The following is a 22,604-nucleotide window of genomic DNA, read 5'->3' as shown; positions in this document are numbered from 1 at the left end:
TGTACTGCCATGAAGTGCCCTGTCCTAACCCCATTATTTGGAGATACCTGCAGGTTCTGGGTTGTAAATCTAAACCAGCTAATGGTTAAATGAAGGCTTGCTTTGTATTACATATGTATGTTCACCCACTTTTGTAATTTCTGTGTTTTATAGGCAGCTATTAGGCATTGTTTGTAGCAGGACCTGCTGTGTTAGTAGGATGGGATATATTTTAGTGTGCTGTGAATGCCAGGGTGTGTGTGAATGCTGGTTCCTAAACATCTTAGAAAGTCAGTTTTGAAATAGGCTTTTCAGGGATTTTTCCTTGCCCTTACAAAAGGTCTCTCCTACAGCTTTGCACTAGATAACCTAGTTAAAATAGTATCTGTCTTCTCTGGAGCAAAATACAGGATTGTTCCAGGCTTTGCAAAGCCATGGAGGTGTCAGTGATTCTGCTCTAATTCAGCCTTTGGAAGGGCTGGGGATTAGATGGGACTGTTTTAACTGTGCCTCTGCAGCTGAATGCCTTTCAGGTGCAATCTGCTGAAATAACGTGATTTTTTTTGTTTCTTTATCCCCTTCTGTGATTGAGGGGATTGTACCTGCACTGCAGGGATTGTGTTCCCTTACTCCCCAAAAGACCCACTGCTGGTGTGTGTCAGGGCCCCTTGAAGGGCTGTTTTTCATTGTACTTAAAAGAATCTGGGCTGGGTGTTGGCTTGGCAGCCTCTTTAAAATGGTATTATCTCTCCTGTGCATTATCAGATAAGATGCTGCTGCTCCTGCTGCAGTGGTGAGCCAGGGAGGAGGTGCAGAGGACTAGGTCTGCTGAGGGGGGATTAGTTCTGCTTGAAGGCTCTGACACAGATCCACATCTCAGAGGGGGGACAGTGGGCATGTGGACTGAGCATCAGAAATAGGAAAGCTTACCCTTCCCCTCTGTGTAAGGAGGAGGAGTAAATCTGAATAAGCAGCTCTTTGTGTGTGCTTATCTCTACACTGTCCCATTTAGCCTGAGGTTTTCCCACGTTTGCCTCATGCATGAAACATCAGACTGAGACACACTGCTCCAGTGAAACGTTTGACATTATGAGCTGTATTTTGTAGCTGCAGTCCTTCCAGTAAGGCTGTGGCCTTTTTATGACACTGTCTTATGTGTGACAACTCTGATAAAGCAGGAGTGAAACATCTGCTTTTCTAAATGCTTTAGCAAGGCAGAAGTGTTTCAGCGGGTGGTGGAAGGTTGATACCCACAACTCAGCTCTGAGTCTGTAAATAGAAGTTTTAATCTCTGCTCTAGTGTTTCATTAGCTGGGGTTTCATGTGGGAGAGAGGTTCACAGTAGCTCAATATAGCATGGGTCATAGATGTGGCCTTTTTCTAGAAGTGTTTTCTTTACCAGCTTGAATTCAGAGTGAGCCTTGCAGCTTTCTGTAACAGTGCTAGTCTGTCCATGGCACTTCAATCTCAGTTGGGAAACATCTCTTCTTTAAGGTCTGTTTGTTGTGTGTTTTTCTGCCTGTCTCTGGAGCTGGGTGTGAGATCTCAACCCAAAGTGGCTTTGGAGAGTTCACTGCTGCCTCTCCAAAAGCAGGTAAAGCAGGGGGACCCTGCTGTGCATCATTCCCATTACTTGAATTCTCACCATGCTATGGTGAAGCATCTTCCAGCTGCTCTTTTTCTGGGAAATCTTCTCTTGAGGGGTAGGATAGGGATGAGGGATGCAGAAAACTGGAGGTAGATTAGCAGCTCCAGGATTAGAAGACCTCACAAAACTCTTTCCAAAACTGTACTTTTCACAAAAAGCTGCCACAGGATTGCACTGGTTTATTCTGAGGAGGTATATTTAGGTCTGGAAAGAGTAATTACACAGCTTTGAATAAGTCTGAAGTCAGAAGAGGGCAAAGCTTAGCTTGGCAGGGATTCAACCTTCTGGGAGCTTTTTTTGCAAAATGATACAGACAGCTTTTTTTAAAATAAAACTTCTGAAGACACATTGAATTGGCACCTCAACCTGACATTGGTGTGAACTATTTCTGGTTCTCCAAATACAGAGTAAAACTTTAAATTAGACACTTCTAATTTGAAACTGTTCATTTCTGTTTTACTTTTAGTTGCCTTGTGATTAGAATGAAAGAAAACTTCTCTTGGTGCAGCCCTCACCATGCTTCTTGGGTGTTTTTTGTTTCTGTATGATGGTTCCTAATTGTACATCAGAGAATATTCCAGGGCTAAATACAAAACTGTTCATCATCTGAGTTCTACTTTTTTTTTTTTTTTTTTTCCCCTATTTTAGTGTTTTCTAATTACCAGCCTAACCATAGCTTGAAGGGAGGTGGATAGGCAAAGCCTGTTCTTCTCCACATGCCATCTTTTGGAAATGTGGAACTAATTTTTTAGAGTTCAGTTTGAAACAATAGAGCTGATGCTTGCTTGTCTAATGATACAGACCCAGCCTCCACCCTTTAAAGTAAAAAAAAAACCAAAAAAGGTTGAAATTCATTATTGAATGATTGTGAAACTTGCTTGAAAAGCAGCTCTGGATTTTGTCCAATAAACTCCTTCTTGCCCTGTGCAGACTGTTCCAAAGGCACAAAACCCTAAGCTGTGTGTGCACCTGCAGCTCAGGTTCATGATCACAGTGCTGTGGGTAACATAACACCCCAAATCTCTTCCTAATCCCTTACACTGTGTGGTATCTACAGCAGTTCTGGAAAGCCAAGGTACATCCTTAATAAGAAGCAGAATGTCTGTTAGAGGAGCTTATGCTTAAGGCAAATTAGCAATGGAGCTCTTTATTGCTAATCAGTGCTTTTAACCATGTTTTGAAGTAATTAGCCTTCATTGAACTTAGCAGCATCCAGCAGATGCTTAATCATGGCTGCATTGTAAAAGGAGCAAGAACTTCTGAATAAGGAGAGTTGCATGCTGGAGCAGCTCTTGATGCCACTGCTGGTCCTGCAGCTGTGGGAACCAGGCTCTGGGAGCTGGAGTTTAGTCCCAGGAATGCTCTTGTCTGGCAGGAGTTGAAGCTCTGATCAGGGCTGGGAGCAGTGTGCTGCTCTGAGTGAACATCTTTCACTTGTAGCTGCCTTCCAGCATTCACTTACAGCTCTGGTGTCAGTAGTAGCTTTAGCATTAGCCTTGCTTTCTAGAAAATAGTACTTCCTTTCCAAAGGTGACTAATGCTGCTAAAATATTCAGTTTCCTGCATCCCCCTGTACCTGCCTTGTGTTTCTGAAGCATGTGTTCACAGGTGGTTTTCTGTTCTGTTGCATACCATTTCTCATCTGTATCTTGAGTTTTTTCCTTCCTTTAGGTCATTTAAGATGCTTATTGTTGAGGCAGGTTTAAGGCACCCATATTTGAAATGTAGCATGCCTAATTTGGCTGGCATGGTGAATACTTTATTATAGGCAAAACCTTTTTTAATCCCTCTGGATGTGTTTCTTCCTCTTGTCTGAGAGAGCTGGGATGAATTGACTGGAGTAATGAGAACCAGATCTCATCTTGAATTAATAATCCCAGATTCAAAGGTATTTTTGGCACTTAGATGTTTCACTTCTTACTGACTTCAACAGCCTGAGTTCTGTCTGGAAGGGATTTAAGTTCTTTACCTTGAAGGAATTGTCACCTTCTGTTTTCTCTTGTTTTAAACAAGGATGATCAGTCTTTATCTGCATTACAGAGAATTACAGGTTTCAGTTGTCAGTTCAGTTTCTGTTCCCTGTGTCTGCCTTGGCTGGCACATTGGGTCCCACAGAATGTCTTGGAGGACTAGCAGGGACCTCCTGGCTCAGGATCCAGTCCCTGGATCTGTCCAATTCTCTGTGAGCTGCAGCTTCTTCCCTTCCTTCCCAGAAGGAGAGGAGACACTACCAGGGCTGATGATTCTCCCCTTTGCCCCCAAGCCCTTTGCCTTACACCGTGCCTGGGTCAGATGCTGGGAAGCCTCCCTTTCCCTGCTAAAGCAAACAGTTTATCAGCTGCCCTTGCCCCTTTGTCCTCTGCTAGGAGGAGAGATAAGAGTCAAACTTGCTTGCTCACAGCTGTCAGCAGTGCCTTCCCTTCCTCCCCCAGCCTCATTACTTTGAGAACTGGCCTGGCTGAGGGCCAGGCTCTGAGCCATAAATGGATCAGGTCCTGCAGAGGCTCAGGAGGAAACCAGAGCCCCATGGAAGCACCCACACACCTTGTTTTCAGGCTCCTTTGAACTAGCCTCCTTGGAAAAGTCAAATCCAGCTTCCTCTGAGGGCTGTGCAGAAGCCAGAGCTGTACCTGAAGTGATTCCTGCACTCAGGAAGGCTTCTATTCCTTCTGCAGGCTCAGGCCATGTGCTTCTCCACTCACCCTGGAGATCAGGATGATCTGCTCAGAAGCTGTGCAAACAAAACCACCTCTTCCCTGGCTGAACCCCTGCAGGATTTGAAGCACAGTGTTTGCTTGGTGTGGCCCTGTCTGATTGCACCAGGAGCATTTCCACATGTGTTTTTGTCCTCCTTCAAGCTGGCCATCCTCACTGGCTGTGTCCCAGCCTGAGGAGCAGGGAAGGACAGCCCATCCAGGACACACAGCACTTTGTGCAGAGTGTACAAACAGACATGCTGGAGAGAGATAAGCTTGTGAACCTTCAGCCCAGTTTGGATATGGAGATTTGCTCCATGCAGGCTGGACGGTGAATCAGCTAAACCAGCTGAGCAGGAAATGTCAGAGAGCTTGTGAGAGTTTTAAAGGCAAATTCTGTTGATGAGATGATTAGTGTTTCTGTAACTGGGTGGATTTTACCTCTATTGACTAGTGAAAAGCTTGATGCTAACTGAACACCTTTGTGTGGTGCAGTTTCAGGTGAACCAAGCTGTTGCAGAGGATCTTTATGGACTAGGACACCAGTCATTAAAGAAGATACTTAAAAGCTGGTCTTGATTTGACTTTGTACCTTTATTTGCTTTCCTTTTTTTTTTTTTTTATTCTCATAGAGAGGAAGTTCAGGAAAACTGTGTCCGCTGGAAGAAGAAATTCACCTTTGTGTGTAAAATGAGTGCCAACCCTGCCACAGGACTCCTGGACCCCTGCATCTGCAGAGTGTCTGTCCGTAAGGTGAGCACCAGCTTTGCTCCTGGCAGGTAGTACCACCTGTGGTGTGCTGGAAGTTGGTTACTGGCTGCTTTTTGGCAGCAAAAAAAAATGTGTGGACAGTGGTGGGAAGGAAAGATTGTTTGGGACAGGATATGCTGGAACTGAGCCTCTCTCTCCAAGAAGAGTCCTTGATGGAGGATGGGAGCAATGGTAACCCTTGAGAGAGAGGCTTGTGAATGCTGAGAGCAGATTCCAGGACTGTGTAATGATTTTCCCCCTGTTTCCCCAGCACATATAATAGCTGCTTTTCCTGTTTTGTTTTGTCTCCCAATATAGGAGCTGAAGGGCGGAAAAACCTACTCAAAGGTAAGAGCACGGAAAGGGCAAATGTAGCAGAGTGATGATGGTCTTGTCTGAAAGGATCAATCTGGAGAGAAGTTCTTAGTTTAAATATGAGTTAAGATTTCCCAAATTTCCTAATTTCCAAAAGAACTTGACTTGCTGGGACAGGATCCAGATTGCACTGTATGTGGATTTGAGACAGGGGTTGGAAAGATGATCTGCGTGTCCTCAAACTTTGGGGAAGTTCTGAGTCAGATGTGAACTCTCTGGCTCCTGGCAGCATGTCTCTAATAAAGAAACAGACTCCAATTCTGTTCTCCAGAGCACAGCAGCCTGTTAGGGCAGGCACCTCACTGCCTCAGGAGTGCAGGCAGGAGCCTACAGCAGAAATCACTGCCTGCCAAAGCACAGGAGACACCAAGGCAAAAGCCAAACGCATCAGCAGGGATCTTTGTCTTGGTTTCTCTTCCTCACATTTTCTTGCTTGTGCTGTGGGACAAACAATGGGCCACCCCCTTCTCCTCCTTGTGCTGGATCAAGAGACAATGTTGGCTTAGAAGCTGAGCTCACAAAGTGCCCAAAATCATGTTTGTTTGAAAATGAGTCACTGCTGCTGGCTTCTAATAAACAGATGCTTTGGTCACACACAGCTATGTTAGAATTCCTTCTCATCAATATCCTTTCTGAGGCCATGGAGGCAACTGGCTGTGAAGGGTGTGCTGCACTAGCTCCTGTGTTCTGCTCTGCTGGGTGGGAGAAGGCAGTGTGGCTGCCCACATCGTTCCTTTTTTGTTGCTAATTAGGGCATGGTCTCTAGGGCCATCAGTTCTCTTTCACTGACTTCACACTGGGGGAAGGTTATTCATTCTGGAGAGCTGCATGTCCAGGGAGAGCAGCATAGCTGGAGGAAGAGACACAGTAAATGCATCAGCCTTTGCCTCCTGGAATGTCCATCCTCAAGCTTTCCACAGGATTTGGGAAGGCAGAATTAAAGAAAGCCTGAAGGCACATTTCTATGGTGGAGTTAACTTGGAGACCTTATTCAGGTCATGTTCTAACCTACTTCCTTTTCACTCAGTCTTCAGTTGTACTTCGTGACATTTAAAAGAGACTGACTTCCTCCAGCCCACAACTGGAGACCAAATCTCAAGTACTTGTCATCTCTTGGGCTGGTATTTTGCTTGATCTCCTGTGAAAAAGACAGATGTGTTCTCTGTGAAGATGATCTGAAGCAGCTCAGAAATGAGAGATGTCACACCAGACAAGGGTGTTTGCAGTCTTGCCCTGTGGACCAGGCTTGTTCCAGGCAGGTCCTCCTGACAGAACTGATTTGGGCTTCTTAATGTTTCTAGCAGAAGTCAGTGGTGCATGTCCATGCAGCTATTTTCCCATTTTCCACCATGAATCCCCACCTTTTTAAACTATCCTGAGAGCTTCTCCAGTCATGGCAGCAGATGTAGAGCAAAATGGAACTTGTGAATGCCCTCTGTAGCTGGTCCCCCATGGGCATGGACTGAGGCTGCTGGGGCTGTTTGTGCTCCAGGCAGAGTTTCCAGACTTGCACACCTTGGGGTTTGACGTGAATGTCACCTCGGTGTCAGGGGTGACAGAGCAGAAGGCGACAGGAAGGACTGATAAAGCAGAAACTCTTTCCCTGGGCTGGAAGAAACACCATCAGCTGGCTGGAAAACTGAGGAAACTATTCTCAAAGGTTATATCTGAAAACATCCTTTTGTTAAGGGATCTTTCCTCTATATACTGGGAGTCTGCTTCCTGGAAGAGCTTCTGACCTCAGCACACCATGCAGGCTGCTGGAGAGTTCTCCCACACTGTCCTCCAGTGCTGATCTCAGAATTCAGTGCTGTGGTGCAAGAAGAGGGATCTGGGTCTGGGCCACCCCTGTGCCATGCTATTCTCCTGGTGTGGTGGTGCTGTGTCTTTGTCACAGGGATGGATTGCATCTCCCTCTGTGGCTTTCCTCTGTCCTGTTTATCTCTAAGAGATAAAAATTCACTGTTTCTTTCCTTATCAGTGAATAATTAGCAAACAGCATACTCCTTGGCTAGAAGAGACAGAGAAATTTCTTCAGAAGGGCTGAAGAAACACTTGCATTAAGAGAATTCTTAAGAAGTGAGAAGAGAGGGAGGAAGGTTATTTTTTTTCCCTTCTTTTTTTTGCTGATAAAAGGTTCTCTCTCTGTCCCACTTTTTTTTTTTTTTTTTTTTATTTGCTATCAGTGGTTTCCCTTTGAGAATGAGATGAAGAAAGCAGCTATATGAATCCTGCTGCTGTTTCCCCCTCAGTCATGTATCTTGAGCAGGCTGTGATTCTTGACTTGGAGCAGTGTGAGCAGGGTTCCTCTGGCAGTGGCTGTTCTGTGCTGTGATTCTCTCAGCCTCCTCAGCTGGCAGAGGCACCACAGTTCCATAGGATGGCTACTGTCAGGGCTCTCTGTTCAGTTGTGTCATCCAGCTGTCATCAGCAGGGCAGAAGGGACCTGCTGCTGCTCCACCTGTGCTCCCTGCTGCCCTGGGAGCTGACCTGCTGTTGATGTGACGCAGATGCTCCACGCCTGGATGCTTTGGCCACATGCTGAGTACAGCATGTCCTCCTGATCAGATGAAATGGGACACAACTCCCTGCTGTTCCTAAAGCTGTGCATTAAAGAAGCTGTAGCTTTCTTTGAAACACTGTGTTGATACACCAGGGATTTAGGGCAGGAAAACAAAGGTGCTCTTCGTTGTGTTGTATTTACTCTGGAGGGATAAGTGTCCTTTTTGAAAATGCGTGTGATCTTCAGCTTTGTCACCTTCCCTGTTTGCTTCCCATTTGTTAGAGAAGGTTTAGAGAGCTCACAATTAAATCTCTTCAAATATTTCTCTTCCCTTCTGCCTTTCAGACAAATCCCTTGCTAGTTAAGCCCCAGCAGTGTTGTGGAGGAGTGCCCCAGGGGCTGCCCAGCCTCTGAGGGGTGAGGCACAGGCAGTGCCACTGGCTCTGGGCCTCCAGCTCCCTGTGCCCATAGTCCCAGTTGTTTTTTTAGGATGGTGTCACTTTCCCCTGTAACAATATCCTTTCATCTCCTGGTTCACATGCTCCACTGCATTCTGGGATGGCCCGATACAAAGAGTGCCTTATTATGTTTGTGTATGTGTGATTCTGTTTTTTCCACATTGTTGACCTAATGCCTTCCATGTCCTTGGTTATGCAATGGCTGCAGGCTGGTTAACACTGTCCTGGCCACCACCACTACAGTACACCCTTCCTCCATGTGGGCTTGGCTTCCTGAAGGCCTCCAAGTGTCCATCATGGGATCAGGAATGTGACCCTTTCCACCCTCAAGAACAGGCAATCTTCACACCCATCACTCTCTGTCCTGGCTCCTGTTTGTGCCCTTGCTCACAGATGTTCTCTCCCTTCGGTCTGTGTGACACTGTGTATCCCTTTATGGAGTAATGTCTGTTCTCTCACCTTCCCCTCCATTGTTTTCTTGGCTACAGCTGGGCTTTGCTGATCTAAATCTGGCAGAATTTGCAGGCTCTGGATCCACTGTCCGTTGCTGCTTGCTGGAAGGATATGATACTAAGAATACCCGACAGGACAACTCCATCCTAAAGGTACAACAGCTAGAACTTACACAGTAGAAATCCTGCTTAGAAATCCTGCCAGGCCTGAGAGAAGGTCCTGTTATGTACAGAGACAGGATTTTGCTTTTGTGCTTCTAGACTGACTTGGGAAGCTTCCCATTATCAGAGTTGCCCTTGGATAATTTGGCATTGATTTGGCCAAGCAGTGACCCTTGACAAAGAAACCAGGAGCAGGAGGGAGGGAAAAGGTTGTTACAAGGCATTGTTAGTGTGGCCCAGCTGGTGTCCTGCTGAGCTCCTCTTGGAGTCACTGATGCCAGGGATTCAGGGCAGCGAGGGAAATACTTTGCTAAATCCCTGAAGCTGATTTCCTTGGGAAAAGAGCTAGATCTGGCTGATCTTTGCACCTAGCCCTTGACCTCCTGGCTGTTGTGAAGTGAGGAGCTCAGTGCAGCATGGCTAATGATGTGCCTTGTGTCCCCTCTCCAGGTCACCATCGGAATGTCCCTGCTCTCTGGGGACCCCTGCTTCAAAACGTGAGTTCCTGGCTGTACCCCATTCTGGGCAGACACTAAAATTGATGAAGAGAGGGGAAAAGATGCCCTTAATATTGGGAAGTATAGTAAAACTGGTTGAATCAGCCAGAACAGTATAGCCAGCCTGTGCTGTTAATTGGTTTCTCTCTTCTCTGCCTTTCCCAGCTTTGATTATTGCAGTGCACAGTATTTTCCCTGCTGGTGCAACTTAGGTTTTGGAAACCAGTAGATTTTGATTACAAACTTCATGTTTTGCCTGAAGGATAGAATTTCTCATGGCTCTGGGCTTGGTTTCACTGACCTCCAAGAGGAGAAAGGTCAATAAAGAAAACAGTCTTGGAAGTGGACACGCTTCAGCACATATCATGGGGGATAAAGATCTCAGATGGAAACAGCAACAAAAATACTTTGAAGCTGAATCATTTTAATTTTTTTTTCTACAGGGCTCACAACTTGTATTAATTAACAGAGAAATTGCAGTAATATGGGGGTTTTTAATGCATAATTGTAGGAAAGAATAAGTGCAGTTAGGCTGTGGAGTAGTTTTACTGTTTAAAGAGTTGTTGGTGAATCAGTGAATATCCTGGCCACATCTTCCCTCATACTACAGTGCAGCATCACAATCCCAGCCCTCCTGGGGTGTTCTGCAAGGTGTGTGACTGCACAGCAGGGCTGCCCTGTGCCCAAAGGAATATTTCATGTTGCCTCCCAACAGTATGAGAGAAAAAAGCTTTACCTTGAGGCCAACTCTTGCAGCAGTTGTATTCTGGGCTAAAAGGTCTAATTTTAGGAGCTAGCTTGGAGTGTATAAATTAGCTCAAATTCTTGTTCAAAATGCTGCATAATTTTTGGTAGGTTTCTTTTGTGAGTGGCTTTTCATAGTGCTGCAGTATTTTTTTGATGCTTTTAAATCCAGAATCAGTGTCATCTGATTCTGAATAATTTCTGCTTCAGAAGGAAGTGTAATAAAGAAGTTGTGAATATCTTGAACCATAACTTTTTAGAAGTAACAGATGTTTTAAATCTAGGGTACTAGGATGTCTGGTAAAAATATCTGACAAAAATACCTGTTGCTCCTTTGCAATGGAAGCAAGTCCCACTCTTAGAATGGCTGAAAATTGCGCAGAATAGGATATAAATATCCATTTAATCTAAGTAGATTCAGTCTGCAAATCAAACCTCCTAATTTTCTTGAAGGATTTTTGCAGTCGTTCCCACTTTTCCCTTTTATGTTGATGATGTGCAAATATCTAAAATTAGAAGCTTTGCATGTGGAATAGTCCTTGATCAGTAGAGCTTCTGGTAAATGACACTCAGGAATTAAACTGTGCTGGGAAATCACTTCCAAGCACTGATGTTTTGCAGCACTCCATGAACCTTCTGCTGGGGTTGTTGGAAAGGGCAGAGCAGCTGAACTGACCAAAGGGCTGCTCTCACAGCTGCTGCAGAACAGTTTGCTTACTTAAGGCTGTAAAAGCCTTAAAAACCTGTGAAGCAAAGCTCCCAAAGCACCTGGGTACATGCAAATCACTGATAAGGTGATTAGGGAGGTTTTCTTCCTGGTGAAGGCATGCTGTGAGTTTCCTGAAAGCTTTATAGCCATTCAGCTGCCAGCATTAAATATTCTCTCTTCCAAAATACTGCAGAGATCCTCTCTCATATAACAACTTCCCTCAGAGCTCTGAGTGAGACAAAAGATTTTTATTTCTCACTCCTCACTTGAAAACCATAATATGATCCTTTAGTTCCAGTTCAGACTTTGAGCTATAGGGAGGTTAGGGCTCCAGCAGGAATATTCAACTTTGCCATGCTGCACATGCTGTGGCTTCCACCCAAAAGCACTTCTGGAGGAAGGGAGGGGGCTGCAGGCACACACAGCTCTGCCCTGCAGTCAGCATTTACAAAGGGATGTTGGGAGCTCACAGAATAACCAGAAAAATAATTCTGACAGCTGGAAAAACACTTGTTTCACTGAAAAGGAGTTTAATAGCCAGTTAAAGAAGGGAAAGGTTATTTGATTGTTGTAAAAGTGCTCTCACAGGGGGACAGGATTGCTGGAATAAAAGGTTTCATTTTGGCCAGAGGTGTAAGAGAAAGGAAGCTGGAATTGAGAGTGGGACAACAGCAAACTGGTTCCTGTTTGTGAAGCCAGCTGGCCACTGGAGACATACTGGGGTGGAAGGGTAGCTCTGGCTGGTGTCCTGGAGGACAGTGCAAATTCTGAGCTTGTTGTCCTGTGTAAATGAATGAGTGGTCCCTTTTTGCCTTAATTTACCTCAAAAACTTGATTTTTCTTGCAATGCAGTCCAAGGTAGGGAAGACACACTCCTGCATGCAGGCAAACAAAACCTGACATCCCATTTGAGCTGCTGGCCAGGGAGCTGTGAGCTTTCCCCAGCTGGGAGGGGTGAGATGAGCAGGATGGTGCATGCTCCCTGCCTGGCAGTCTGTAACCTCCTTCCCTTCTGATTTCAGGCCTCCTTCCACTGCCAAATCCATCACCATCCCAGGGCAGGACTCTACTCTGCAGCTGACCTGCAAGGGTGAGGGAACCAGCAGCAGCAGCAGCTCCTCCACAATTGGCTCCCTGCGCCAGAGCAAGCCAAGAACTGCCATTCTCAGCTCAGGTCTGAGCTCCCACCCTGCAGACATGCAATGCCTGCACACTCCTTGGTTTTTCCCAGCAGTTGCAAGCACAGAAACTCTTTAATTTTTCATGTTTTCCCACACTCATCCACATTGCTCATTAAGAATATTGAGAATATCAAAGCCATCTAAGTGTAACTGAGGAGAGGAAGGTTGAATATTTGCCACATGTGTGTTTCTGTTAGTGGAGATAAAGCAATTTGTTCTTTTTGCTGGGGATTTAATAGTTCATGCACTGCACTCATCCCTGCTTTCCAGTGTGCTCAATGACACTTACCATTGTTCTGCACTCAGCTATTCTTTTGCTCAGACTTATCTTCTAGAAAAGTTCCTCTGAAGGTTTTAGAGGTTGGTGTAAGGTCTAGTGGCCTTGTTCCAGCTGCTGATGCAGTTCTTTGGCTTGTGTATGAGCCCATTTTCAAGGGCACTGCATTTTCACATCAGTTTTTTCCTTCCCAGCACATTCCAAATGTGCAGGCAGATACACTGCACCAAAATAGCACTCGAGTCTCATCCCCTCAGTGACAGAGCACGTGGTGCAAGTGGTGTTCTTAAAAAGCTGGCTAATGTGTTACATTTGTGCACTTCTGGATAAGCTTCCTGCAGGAGAGACAAGCAAGACTGGCAAAGGAGCAGGGATTATGCTGAAGTGTCAGTATCAAATTCAGAGATTATTTAAATGGCACAGGCTCTGTCACAGGTAATAGAAAGGGAAAGGTAGTAAGAGAAGCACCCAAACAGAGGATGAAATACTTTACTGGCAGTGGCCCTCTGATTCATCTTGGCTTCATGCTTTTAGCTATGCATAGTTTCACACACTACTTGTCCTTCTGTGCTGGATAAAATAGTGATAAATTTGACAGAGAAGCTCACTGTGGTCTTCCCGCTCCCTGGTGTTTCTAGGCCCTGTGCTGGCCTGTACAGCAGGGCTCTGGCCAGTAGACTGCCCTTTCCTTGATCTGTCATCCCAAGATCAGCCTCCACTCCAGCTGATCAGTGCACCATGGTGTCAGCAGTGTCCTCTTTTCCTTGGCAGGTGTCCCAGAAGAGTCGGATCAGAACCTGTCCAGCCCAGAGGAAGTTTTCCACTCGGGGCACTCACGGAACTCGAGCTATGCCAGCCAGCAGTCCAAGATCTCTGGTAACCCCCAATCCACAGAGCTCTGCCATCCCTTTTCCTCCCTGCAGCCTGCCCTGTAGCAGCAGGGGCTGCCCTGCCCGTGAGCCGTGCTGGCAGCGGGCGAGCGTGCGGCGTGTTGCAGGTTACAGCACGGAGCACTCGCGCTCCTCCAGCCTGTCGGACCTGACGCACCGCCGCAACACCTCCAGCAGCAGCAGCGCCTCGGGGGGGCTCAGCATCACCGTGGAGTGTCCCGAGGGCGAGCGGGAACACAAGATGGAGAAGCCACCTCGCCCCCCCAGACCACCCCTCCTGCTGGACAGACCCTCCCGGTGAGGAGCAAAGAGCTTCCTGTGGCAAGGAGAGACGCAGCCTGCTGCTTTGTCTGCGGGCAGCAGTGGATCAGATGGGCCAGACTGTGGCCAAGAGCAGCAGGACAGTATCTAGAAGTGTGTGTCTTGAAAAGCTGAGTAAGTTTTTCCTGTGTTTTTCTCTTGCCAGGAGGAAAAAGGATTCAATGGAGAGCCACCCAACCCGAGTGGATGACACCAGGATCGATGCTGATGATATAGTGGAGAAAATAATGCAGAGTCAGGACTTCACAGATGTCAGCAATACTGAAGGTGAGGGGAGAAGCCTCAGAGGGCATGTCTGGGTTGTTCCTTTTGCAAGGCTGCCAAGCATTTACAGTCAGATCTCATCTGCCTGGGCTCCCTTCTCCTTTTGACAGCTGTTTGCTTTCAGTGCTTGCTGGGTGTTTCTGTGGCAGATAAACCACGTGGGTTTGAGCACTGCATGTGTATTTACAGATAGTACTAGCTGCTGTTCCACACATGACAGCAGAGATTGAATAGTAGCTCAAACCTGCAGGGAGAGTGAGGAAAGATACTGATTCTCAGCTCAGTGGAGATCAGTTGCATCAACAGTCTGCACTGCTCTAATGGCCTTGGTCCAGGGTCAGGCCAAGGGTATTTATCAAAAGAGGAGAGCACAACTAGAGGGGAAGCTGCACATCTCTACAGAAGCATGGGTTACCATGTGCTGGTGATCAGATCTGTTGGAGAGCTGAAGAAGGGGTTTCCTCCATTGCAGTCACAGCATCTGTCAGGAGAAAACTAATTATATAACTGCTTTTGTTTTCACTTTCATTTTCCAGTTTAGCATAGAAATCAGTCTTTAATCTGATTTTTTTAGCTGAGGTTTTCTGTTAAGTTTTAAACTTGAACCTAGCTCATTATCTGTGCTTCATTAATTTGCCATTAGTCACCTTAAATTGTTGTACATGGCAGCACTCTTATCATGTGGGGAATTACACCTCACTCAGTGTGGGTTAGAGCTAGACTGAATGCAGCTGCCTCTCAGCAGAACAGGCTGAGTTTCTCCTCCAGTGACTCTACAAAAGCATCACATTCACATGTGTATAAGCTGACCAAGAACTTGCATCAATGGAATTGCCTTAAAAGAGGCAGCTGGAGGAGTATGACTGAATTAATATCTCTGCCTTTATTCTTCCAAAGCTTCATGTTGTGGAGACTCCCTTCTGGAGCAAGGAAAGGAGTTCCCAGGGGCTCGATGACTATGGAACACTGAACACCAGAAAGTGTGGACATGCCTCTGCTGAGACACATTTGCCCTATGCTGATTGTGTCTGGGAGGGGAGTTCCTGGCAGCCTCAGTACTTCTGGATTTTGATGTCTGTCTTCCTTTTCTGTCTGCAGACAGTAACCTGAGGTTGTTTGTGAGCAGAGACGGAACAACTACGCTGAGTGGTATTCAGCTGGGAAACAGGTAGGTTGCTAAAAGGCTGCCACACAGAGGAGTTCCAGAGAGGTTAGTGGGCTCTGTACATAGGAAACTTCTACTTTTTGCTACAGCAGAGATTTCTAAATATCACGTGCTACATGGTGGCTTTATGCCCACATTAACAGCCCTGGCATCCCTTTGGTGCCAGGCTGCAGTTGCACTAGAGTGTGAATGCAGTTCTCAGCAGCAGCTCAGAGGGATAATGGGATCCTGGTTGTTAGACCCGGGAACAGAAGTAAGGAGTGCAAGGACAAAATGGTAGAGGCTGGTTCCCGTTTGTTCCTGAAAGAGGGAGCTTTGCCTCCTGCTGGACAGCAGTAAAACTGCAGCAGAGTGGGGTTCATTGTCCCTTCTCCCTGCCTCTTATTGTCCCTTCTCCCTGCCTCTTATTGTCCCTTCTCCCTGCCTCTTCCATAATCATCGGGGCCTTGTTCTCTCATGAAAACCTTCTGAAGCAACACTTTTTCTTGCCACTATAGCTCTTAGTACAGCTCTTGGCCAGTTGCATTTGAGGCTTTATTGCATCTTTTCAATTAAAAAGAGCAGTAATGGTAATGCAAAGATGCATCAAGTTCATAACAAAACAGGGTGCACAGCAAAGCCAGGCATGCTGGCTCTTTGTTCTGGGTGGGATACTCCCCTTTGCTGTGTCCTGTGGCAGGGTTTGTGTGTCACACCCAGCTCTCTCCAGTGCTGTGCTGCTCACTTGCCACCTCTTTGTCCCCTCAGTATTCCAAGGACTGATTTCCCACAAGGAAACTCATTACTGACTCGTTACTGGTGATGTTCTGTGTGAGCTTAGAAGGTGTTTGAGAGTGGAGAGCTCTGAATCAGAACTTAGTTGCTCAAAACAACTGTGGAAAATAACTGGCCCTTCTCCCCCTCTGCTTCTCCAGGGTCTCATCTGGAGTTTACGAGCCAGTGGTGATTGAAACCCACTAAATGTGAAGAACAGGGTAGAGCTGCTGGACACAGGCCCCCTACCCAGTCCGCTGCCACACGGATGCCAACCTTTACCTCTCTTCATGCAGCATTCCAGAAGGGATTTCTCCACACCCCTCCCCATATGTTTGCACTGCAGAACTACTCCAAGACCACTCCAGAACATGCACTTTCCCTGCATTGGCATTGTCCTTCTCTGCTTCCTGGTTGTTCCAGTGCATGCCTTCCCCCTGTTCCTGCTCAGACACAAGGTGTCTGTGGGGTTTATCCTTGGGCTAGTCCCAGAAGATGTCGGTCATCTGCATCCCTCATTTCACCCATTCACTTGCAGCAGGAGACTTCTCAGTTTGTGTCTCCCCAAAACATTGGGTTATACCACTGTGAACTCTTCTAACCACTGGGGGTGGGGGAAACCATTCTAACCAAACCCAGAGCTGCTTGTTGGGGGCACGGTGACACGGCCACTTGCAGGATGCTTTATTCCATTGACTCTGCAAGGGAACAGCACCTCCCAAGGCAGTGGTTTTACTGAACAAGGTATGCTGTGGTGTTCACTTCACCTTCCTATCCTCACATCCCCAGACAACATCTTCTCATAGGAAATACTTCCCAAAAGTGCATTTCAGAAAACTACCACAATCCAGCTGGGAGTTGGTGAACGGTTAATGTGAGTGCTCATCACACCACTGACTGCAGCAGCCCTTCCACTGCTGGGCATGGAAGGGGGTGTTCATCAACTAGCATTAGCAGGAGCACTTTAGAGGTTACAGATTTTACCTGGAAGAGGTTTCTTCTCACTATTCCAGGAGTATAATCTGTGTTTGCTGGACTGATTCAGCAGATAGTCTTGTTGGAGTTGGGAATACAAAGCCTCTTTTTTTTTTTTTTTTTTTCCTTGTTTCATTGGCTCAGGAAGGGAACTTCCCTTCTTGAAATGTGAAAAGAATCTCATCTGACAGCCCTTTTCTCTGGGCCAGAGCTGGATGCAGTTGACTGCAGTGGTCTCTGTATTGTGGTGGTGATGTCAGTTGCCTCTCTTGGCCTGGGCCAGTAAGGGATTTGGTGTTGCTTGGCCTTCCTTGCCTTGTCAGCAGAGATCTGTGCCTGAGCTGGTTCCTTCTGGGGCTGGGGAGAAGCTACTGTCTCTGCCTTCAAGGCTAGACTGGGTGTTTGCTGCTGCATTAGCCACAGCAGCTGTTCTGACCTGCTCTGTGGTGAGTGAACTCTTCTGACAAGGCTTCAAACTGTTCTCTGGGTTGATCTTTCAATTGCTCTTCTTTGGGTTTGGTTTCTGCAGTTGTTTGACACTTTTCCTTGCAGTGTGTGGCAGAGATGTCGATCCCTTTCAGCTCCCACTTGGAGATTCTCCTGGCAGTCAAGTTGCCAGCGAGTTGCAGGGCAGTCCCTGGCTGTGGGCCAGCAGCAGGCTGTGCTTGCAGCCCTCCCTGTACAGAGCCCCTCAGCTGATAAGCTATTTCTGTGTAATGCCCATTCCTCTTTTGCCAGTGTACTGTGGTAGCACTCAGCAGCCATGCCCTCAGAGCAATTCCACACTCTGGGACCTGGCTCCCCTCTGACACCTGTGTGTGTATAGGCACACACTCATCCTGTTCAGCAAGGAAAGACTTGTAACTGATCACATTGTTCAAATTCTTAGTTATTGTAAAGCCTCTTTTAAAGGAAAGAAAAAAAAAAAAAGCATTAACTGTGGTCTCTTTGGCCAAAATGCATGCAGATGAGCTGCTGGAAAAGGGAATCTGGCAGAATGAGAAACAAGGAATGAAAGGGCCTTGATTTAGCTTTTTTTTTTTACCCTTCTAGCTAAGGATGCTGCATGGGAAGGGTGCTCAGCAGTGTGGTAAAACTATTATACAGTTGCTTAGTCTGTTTTGATGGTTTTTCTGAGTCAAGAGGTTTCTTTCTGTGTTTGGACAGTCCACATATAGGATATGCATCTTTTCCACCCTTTCCCTTCAAAGGGAATTAAATTTGATTAGGGTGAAAAGGGGATAGAGACAACACCTTGGTTTGGTTTAATGTAGGGGAAAAGTGTTGGATTTTGAGACTGTCTAGAACAAAAGCTCTTTCACACTTGCTAGGTTTTTTTTAATGGTGATCTCTTCTTCATTCAGCCTGGGTAGGTTTGGCACTCACTTGCAGGCTGCTGAGCATCCTGCCCTGTTCCTGGGGTGCCACGTGTCTGCAGGAAGGAGAGAACTGCTTGTCTTTCTCTCTCCCTGGGGCAGTGCCAGAAAGCCAGGCCTGGCCTGGCCGTGTGCTCAGGGCAGGCTGAGGGCAGGAGGCTCAGGCAGTTCTGCCCTGGCTGTGGATGGCTGTGCAGAGCCAAGGGTCTGGCTGCTCCCCAGGGGCCAACAAAGCCCCTCAGGGAATCAGATCCAGCCAGGACTTGAAAGGAGCAAGCATAAGCCAGGAAAGAGGCCAAAACCCAGCTCACTTCTGCTGCTTTGCTTCTGTTCCCATGAAAAACAATGGCAGTCACTGTCAGAGTTGGGATCCAGGGCATTCTTCTGCCTCCATTGGCAAGAGTGGCTGCTCCAAAGCACTGGCAGCTCGGCATGTCACGAAATCAGTGGGACAGAGGGAGGAATATCTTCCCAGCAAAGCAAGAGGAGAGGCAGCTGAGCTTTTGAGAGCACTGGTCTCCTCTTCCCAGGCTGGCAGAGGCATAACCTGCTGCATTGCATCACTGTGGCCAACCTGGGCATGTCTTTGGCTTCTCTTCCAGTGGCTTGGCACATCACTGCCTGCATTTCTGATAACTGTGTCTCATAGGGTATTTCTTCCTTGTCTCCACATTAGTGCCTCCACAGATCCTGGTCTTTGTGTGGCTTTTTAGCTCTCCTGCCCCTTTTTTTGAGTGAGTAGTCCTAGTCATCCAGCCTGGGGCACCTGTAGCAGACCTGCAGGGAGGAAGGAGCAGTCTGTTTCTATTTGTAGATCCCAGCAGAGCTCCTGCTGTGCATCCAGCACAAGCAATGCCCAGCAGTCCCTGGGCAGCCGTGGGCACACGAGATGGTGGCTCTGGGGTCACTTGTCCCATACACTCACTGCTGCCTCAGGGATCTGCATCTCATGAGCACTTTTTTCCTTGTGGCATCGCTGCTGCCAGTTCCTCCTTGGACTTTGAACATTTAGGAAGTGAATCAGTTTCCAGACCCAAACCGCTGGCTAGTTCCCTTTGGGTTTTTCATTTTTTTGTTGTGAAGTTTATGGAATTTTTTTTTATACAAACCCAGCAGGCTGGTGTTTTTTGACTGCATTATTGTTTCATTGATATTTTATTTCGGGGGGCTTAGGGGGGAATGTTCTTCCCCACATTGTTCCCCTTCTCAGGGGATTCAGAGGTGGCTTAAACAAGTGAAAGGACCTTATTGGCAAGACTCTGCATCCCCTGGGTCTCTGATGCTGACAAGCAGGGCTGCTCATGCCTGGCTGGCCCTGGAGAGCAGAGCTGGCTCTCTGCTTCAGTCTCAGGATCAGGCAAAACAAATGGGCTCTGCTCTTGTTTTCTAGACCTTTAGTTGATGGAAGCACATTGCAAAAGCATTAGGAAATTCAGTGTAATTTTTTTACTAACTTTTTTCTTTTTTTTTTAAACCAATATAAAACTGAGTGTCCAAAAGAATAGGCTTAGTTGTTAGTTGGTGAAGGAGATGGATTTCAGTTGGAAATTGTGATGGGAAAAGGGGGAGAAGGATGTTGCTCCCTCATCATCATCTTTTACATGGTCAGCACTTTAAATGGGGGCCTTGTGCTGTTCTGACCCTTGCAGTGATGGGCAGCAGGCTGTGATTTCTCCCCCCCCCCTCATTGCCACATCACTTTGCCCCCTGCAGAAAGTTTAACAAGCCCTTTTAAACTTTTGCTTCAGTTTTTAGAGGGTTCCAAACCAGGTGGAGGCCTGAAGAAGTAGTATTTCATTCTCATCTGAATAGGAGGGGTTGACTTTATTTATTGTTGTCGTTGCTCTTTCTTTTTAAGCGGGTGGCAGTGCAGCTGGTCTCTGCACTGCTGCCAGAAACCTCTGGGAAAACCTCACTCCAGGTACGCTAGAGCACCACAGTGAAACCCCTCCTGGTGAGGGGCTCCCCTCCCCTCCTCCCTACCTTACCCGGGGGCTGCAGACCCCCATCCCCTCCTCCCTGCCTTACCCGGGGGCTGCAGACCCCCCTCCCCTCCTCCCTGCCTTACCCGGGGGCTGCAGACCCCCCTCCCCTCCTCCCTGCCTTACCCGGGGGCTGCAGACCCCCCTCCCATCCTCCCTGCCTTACCCGGGGGCTGCAGACCCCCCTCCCCTCCTCCCTACCTTACCCGGGGGCTGCAGACCCCCATCCCCTCCTCCCTGCCTTACCCGGGGGCTGCAGACCCCCCTCCACCCTCCTGCCCCACCCCTGCTGCCCCCCCCCCGGTCTCTAGCCGAGTTCTTGCTCTGGTGACTGAGCCCTTTGGACAAGGCCAGTCCCTAGGGACAAGTTCCTACAAACTCTGCCTGGTCGCAGGTGTTTGTCCTTGAAAAGCCACTTCCTCGCTGCAGGGAGGGATTGATGGATGCAAAATTTCCCCCCATTTCCCTCCCGAGAGTCCATCAGCCCCCTCCCTGCCCCCTCCCATCCCCACCTCTCTGTCCCCGTGGAAACCTGAAACGAAAAGGAATTTGGATGCAGCTGTGAGGGAGGGATGCAGCTGAGCCTGGTAACTTGCCTCAAACACATGGAATAACGGTAGAGCCCATATTTTTGTGGGGGGAGGGAGGGGAAGGGGAGATCACATTTTATTTTCTTGAAAGTGAATTGAGCTTGGTGACCTTTGGCTGAGGCGCACTCGATTTGTATCAGATTCTATAGAGAGATGGCTGATATTTTTGGAAAGGGAATGGGTCTATGCAAACTTCCAAAATTGCTTGAAAGATAGTTTAACATTTTTTTACTTTGAAAATCTAAAGATAAATCTAACTTTTGTCTTAAAGCAGAAGTGTGTTTAGAAAGAGAAGCTACTTCCACTGCTCTATTTTGATGATGATTCTTGGAAAGTTTGGGCTGGAGGGAATGACTGTTTTTCACCATTTCTATCTTGCTCCTCTAGTTTTTTTGTTTCTTTTTCTAACGGAATGCTGTGCCGTCTTTGATTCAACAGATCGTGTTTGTATTTTCTGTATCTGGTTCCTAATGTAGAGAAATAACAAATATATGAGGAAATCAATATAATGTCAAATGTTATGGTTTGGGGGAAAAAAAATAAAGGTTTTTTGGTACTTCACACTGATTCTTCTTGTTCTGTTTCTTGTTTTAAATATCTTCTGTGGGGTGAGGAGGGCCTAGAATAGTTTGGTTTTGCCTTCTCAGATTGCTCTGGCAGCTGGGAGTGGAGATCCCTGCCAGCCCTTCCCTGGAGATGGAGAAGAGCTGCAGAGGGCAGCTGGCAGCTCAGCACCAGTCCTGTGGAAGCAGCAATCCTGGGGAAAGGTGCCACCTGCCTGAGTCACCAGCAGTGTCCTGTGTTCTGTCCCATCTGCCCCAGCCTAGGCTCTGCCTAAACTGCCTCTCCTGCTGGGGCTGCCTCTCCAGGCTCACCTGGGGAGCCCAGCAGGGCTCCAGGGAATAAACATCTCTGGATCCTCAGGGTGCCTGAGTAGCCCCTTGACCACCACAGGCTCGCCACCCCCTTGGAGAGGATGAGCCAAATTCAGTGCCCAGATACTCATTGCTGATGCCTGACAGGACCGGGGAGGGAGCAGCTTTTGCCTTTGCCACTTTCCCAGAGCCTCGGCCACACAAAGGTCAGCGCACCTTTGAGTCCCAGGCAGGGTCTTCCCTTTTCCCTTATGTCAGGAAGGGGGGGGCAGCCCATTCTCTTGTGTCTGTCCCTTGGCTGTTTGGGCTCGCTCGTTCCTTTCCTCCCGCTGCCCCCGGGCGTGTTTGAGGAAGGGCTGGGATGTGGGATGGAGCGGGTGCCAGGATCCGTCACTGCCACAGGTGCCGGGCAAGGGTGGTAGATACAACCAGAGCCCCCGTTCAAGGCAGCAGGAGCTCCGAGCTGTGACAAAGATCTCAGGCCCGCGAGGGAGAAAAGGCAGGCGGGAGCGCTGCTCTCCCGCGTTCCCCTGATCCCCGGGCCCTCCCTGCCGCTCTCTCCGGTCCCGATCCCGGCCCGGTCCCGATGCCCGGCCCATCCCTGCCGCTCTCTCCGGTCCCGATCCCGGCCCATCCCTGCCGCTCTCTCCGGTCCCGATCCCGGCCCATCCCTGCCGCTCTCTCCGGTCCCGATCCCGGCCCATCCCTGCCGCTCTCTCCGGTCCCGATCCCGGCCCATCCCTGCCGCTCTCTCCGGTCCCGATCCCGGCCCATCCCCGCCGCTCTCTCCGGTCCCGATCCCGGCCCATCCCTGCCGCTCTCTCCGGTCCCCATCCCGGCCCGGTCCCGATCCCGGCCCATCCCTGCCGCTCTCTCCGGTCCCGATCCCGGCCCATCCCTGCCGCTCTCTCCGGTCCCCATCCCGGGCCGATCCCGCGCGCCCCGCCCGCCGCCGCCGATTGGCCGCTCCCGGGGCGGGGTT

At 48.1% G+C, this 22,604-nt stretch overlaps 1 protein-coding gene and 1 long non-coding RNA gene across 4 annotated transcripts in view; one reads left to right on the top strand and one right to left on the bottom strand.

Annotated features, from left to right (window-relative positions):
* The window catches only part of EEIG1 (estrogen-induced osteoclastogenesis regulator 1), a 32,423-nt gene extending 16,212 nt beyond the window's left edge, over positions 1-16,211 (top strand). For all 3 annotated transcript variants that reach the window (XM_079324320.1, XM_079324322.1, XM_079324321.1), the window contains 10 exons: positions 4,956-5,076; positions 5,392-5,421; positions 8,898-9,014; positions 9,474-9,520; positions 11,996-12,147; positions 13,203-13,307; positions 13,429-13,618; positions 13,788-13,909; positions 15,005-15,074; positions 15,986-16,211. In XM_079324320.1, the coding sequence (XP_079180446.1) occupies positions 4,956-5,076; positions 5,392-5,421; positions 8,898-9,014; positions 9,474-9,520; positions 11,996-12,147; positions 13,203-13,307; positions 13,429-13,618; positions 13,788-13,909; positions 15,005-15,074; positions 15,986-16,031 (1,000 nt within the window). In that variant the 3' untranslated portion in view covers positions 16,032-16,211. The remainder of the gene's footprint in view (positions 1-4,955; positions 5,077-5,391; positions 5,422-8,897; positions 9,015-9,473; positions 9,521-11,995; positions 12,148-13,202; positions 13,308-13,428; positions 13,619-13,787; positions 13,910-15,004; positions 15,075-15,985) is intronic.
* A 1,501-nt stretch (positions 16,212-17,712) lies between these two features.
* On the bottom strand, positions 17,713-21,617 carry LOC306811059. Its single transcript, XR_013776596.1, has 2 exons — positions 20,429-21,617; positions 17,713-20,190 (listed from the first exon to the last, which is right to left on the bottom strand). It is a non-coding gene; the product is annotated as an uncharacterized lncRNA (long non-coding RNA).
* Positions 21,618-22,604: the final 987 nt, after the last annotated feature.

The sequence above is a fragment of the Erithacus rubecula genome (assembly GCF_903797595.1).
Source record: "Erithacus rubecula genome assembly, chromosome: 21".
NCBI lineage: Eukaryota > Metazoa > Chordata > Aves > Passeriformes > Muscicapidae > Erithacus > Erithacus rubecula.
The sequence above is the reverse complement of the archived record's forward strand: the minus strand, read 5'-3'. Positions and strand labels throughout refer to the sequence as shown.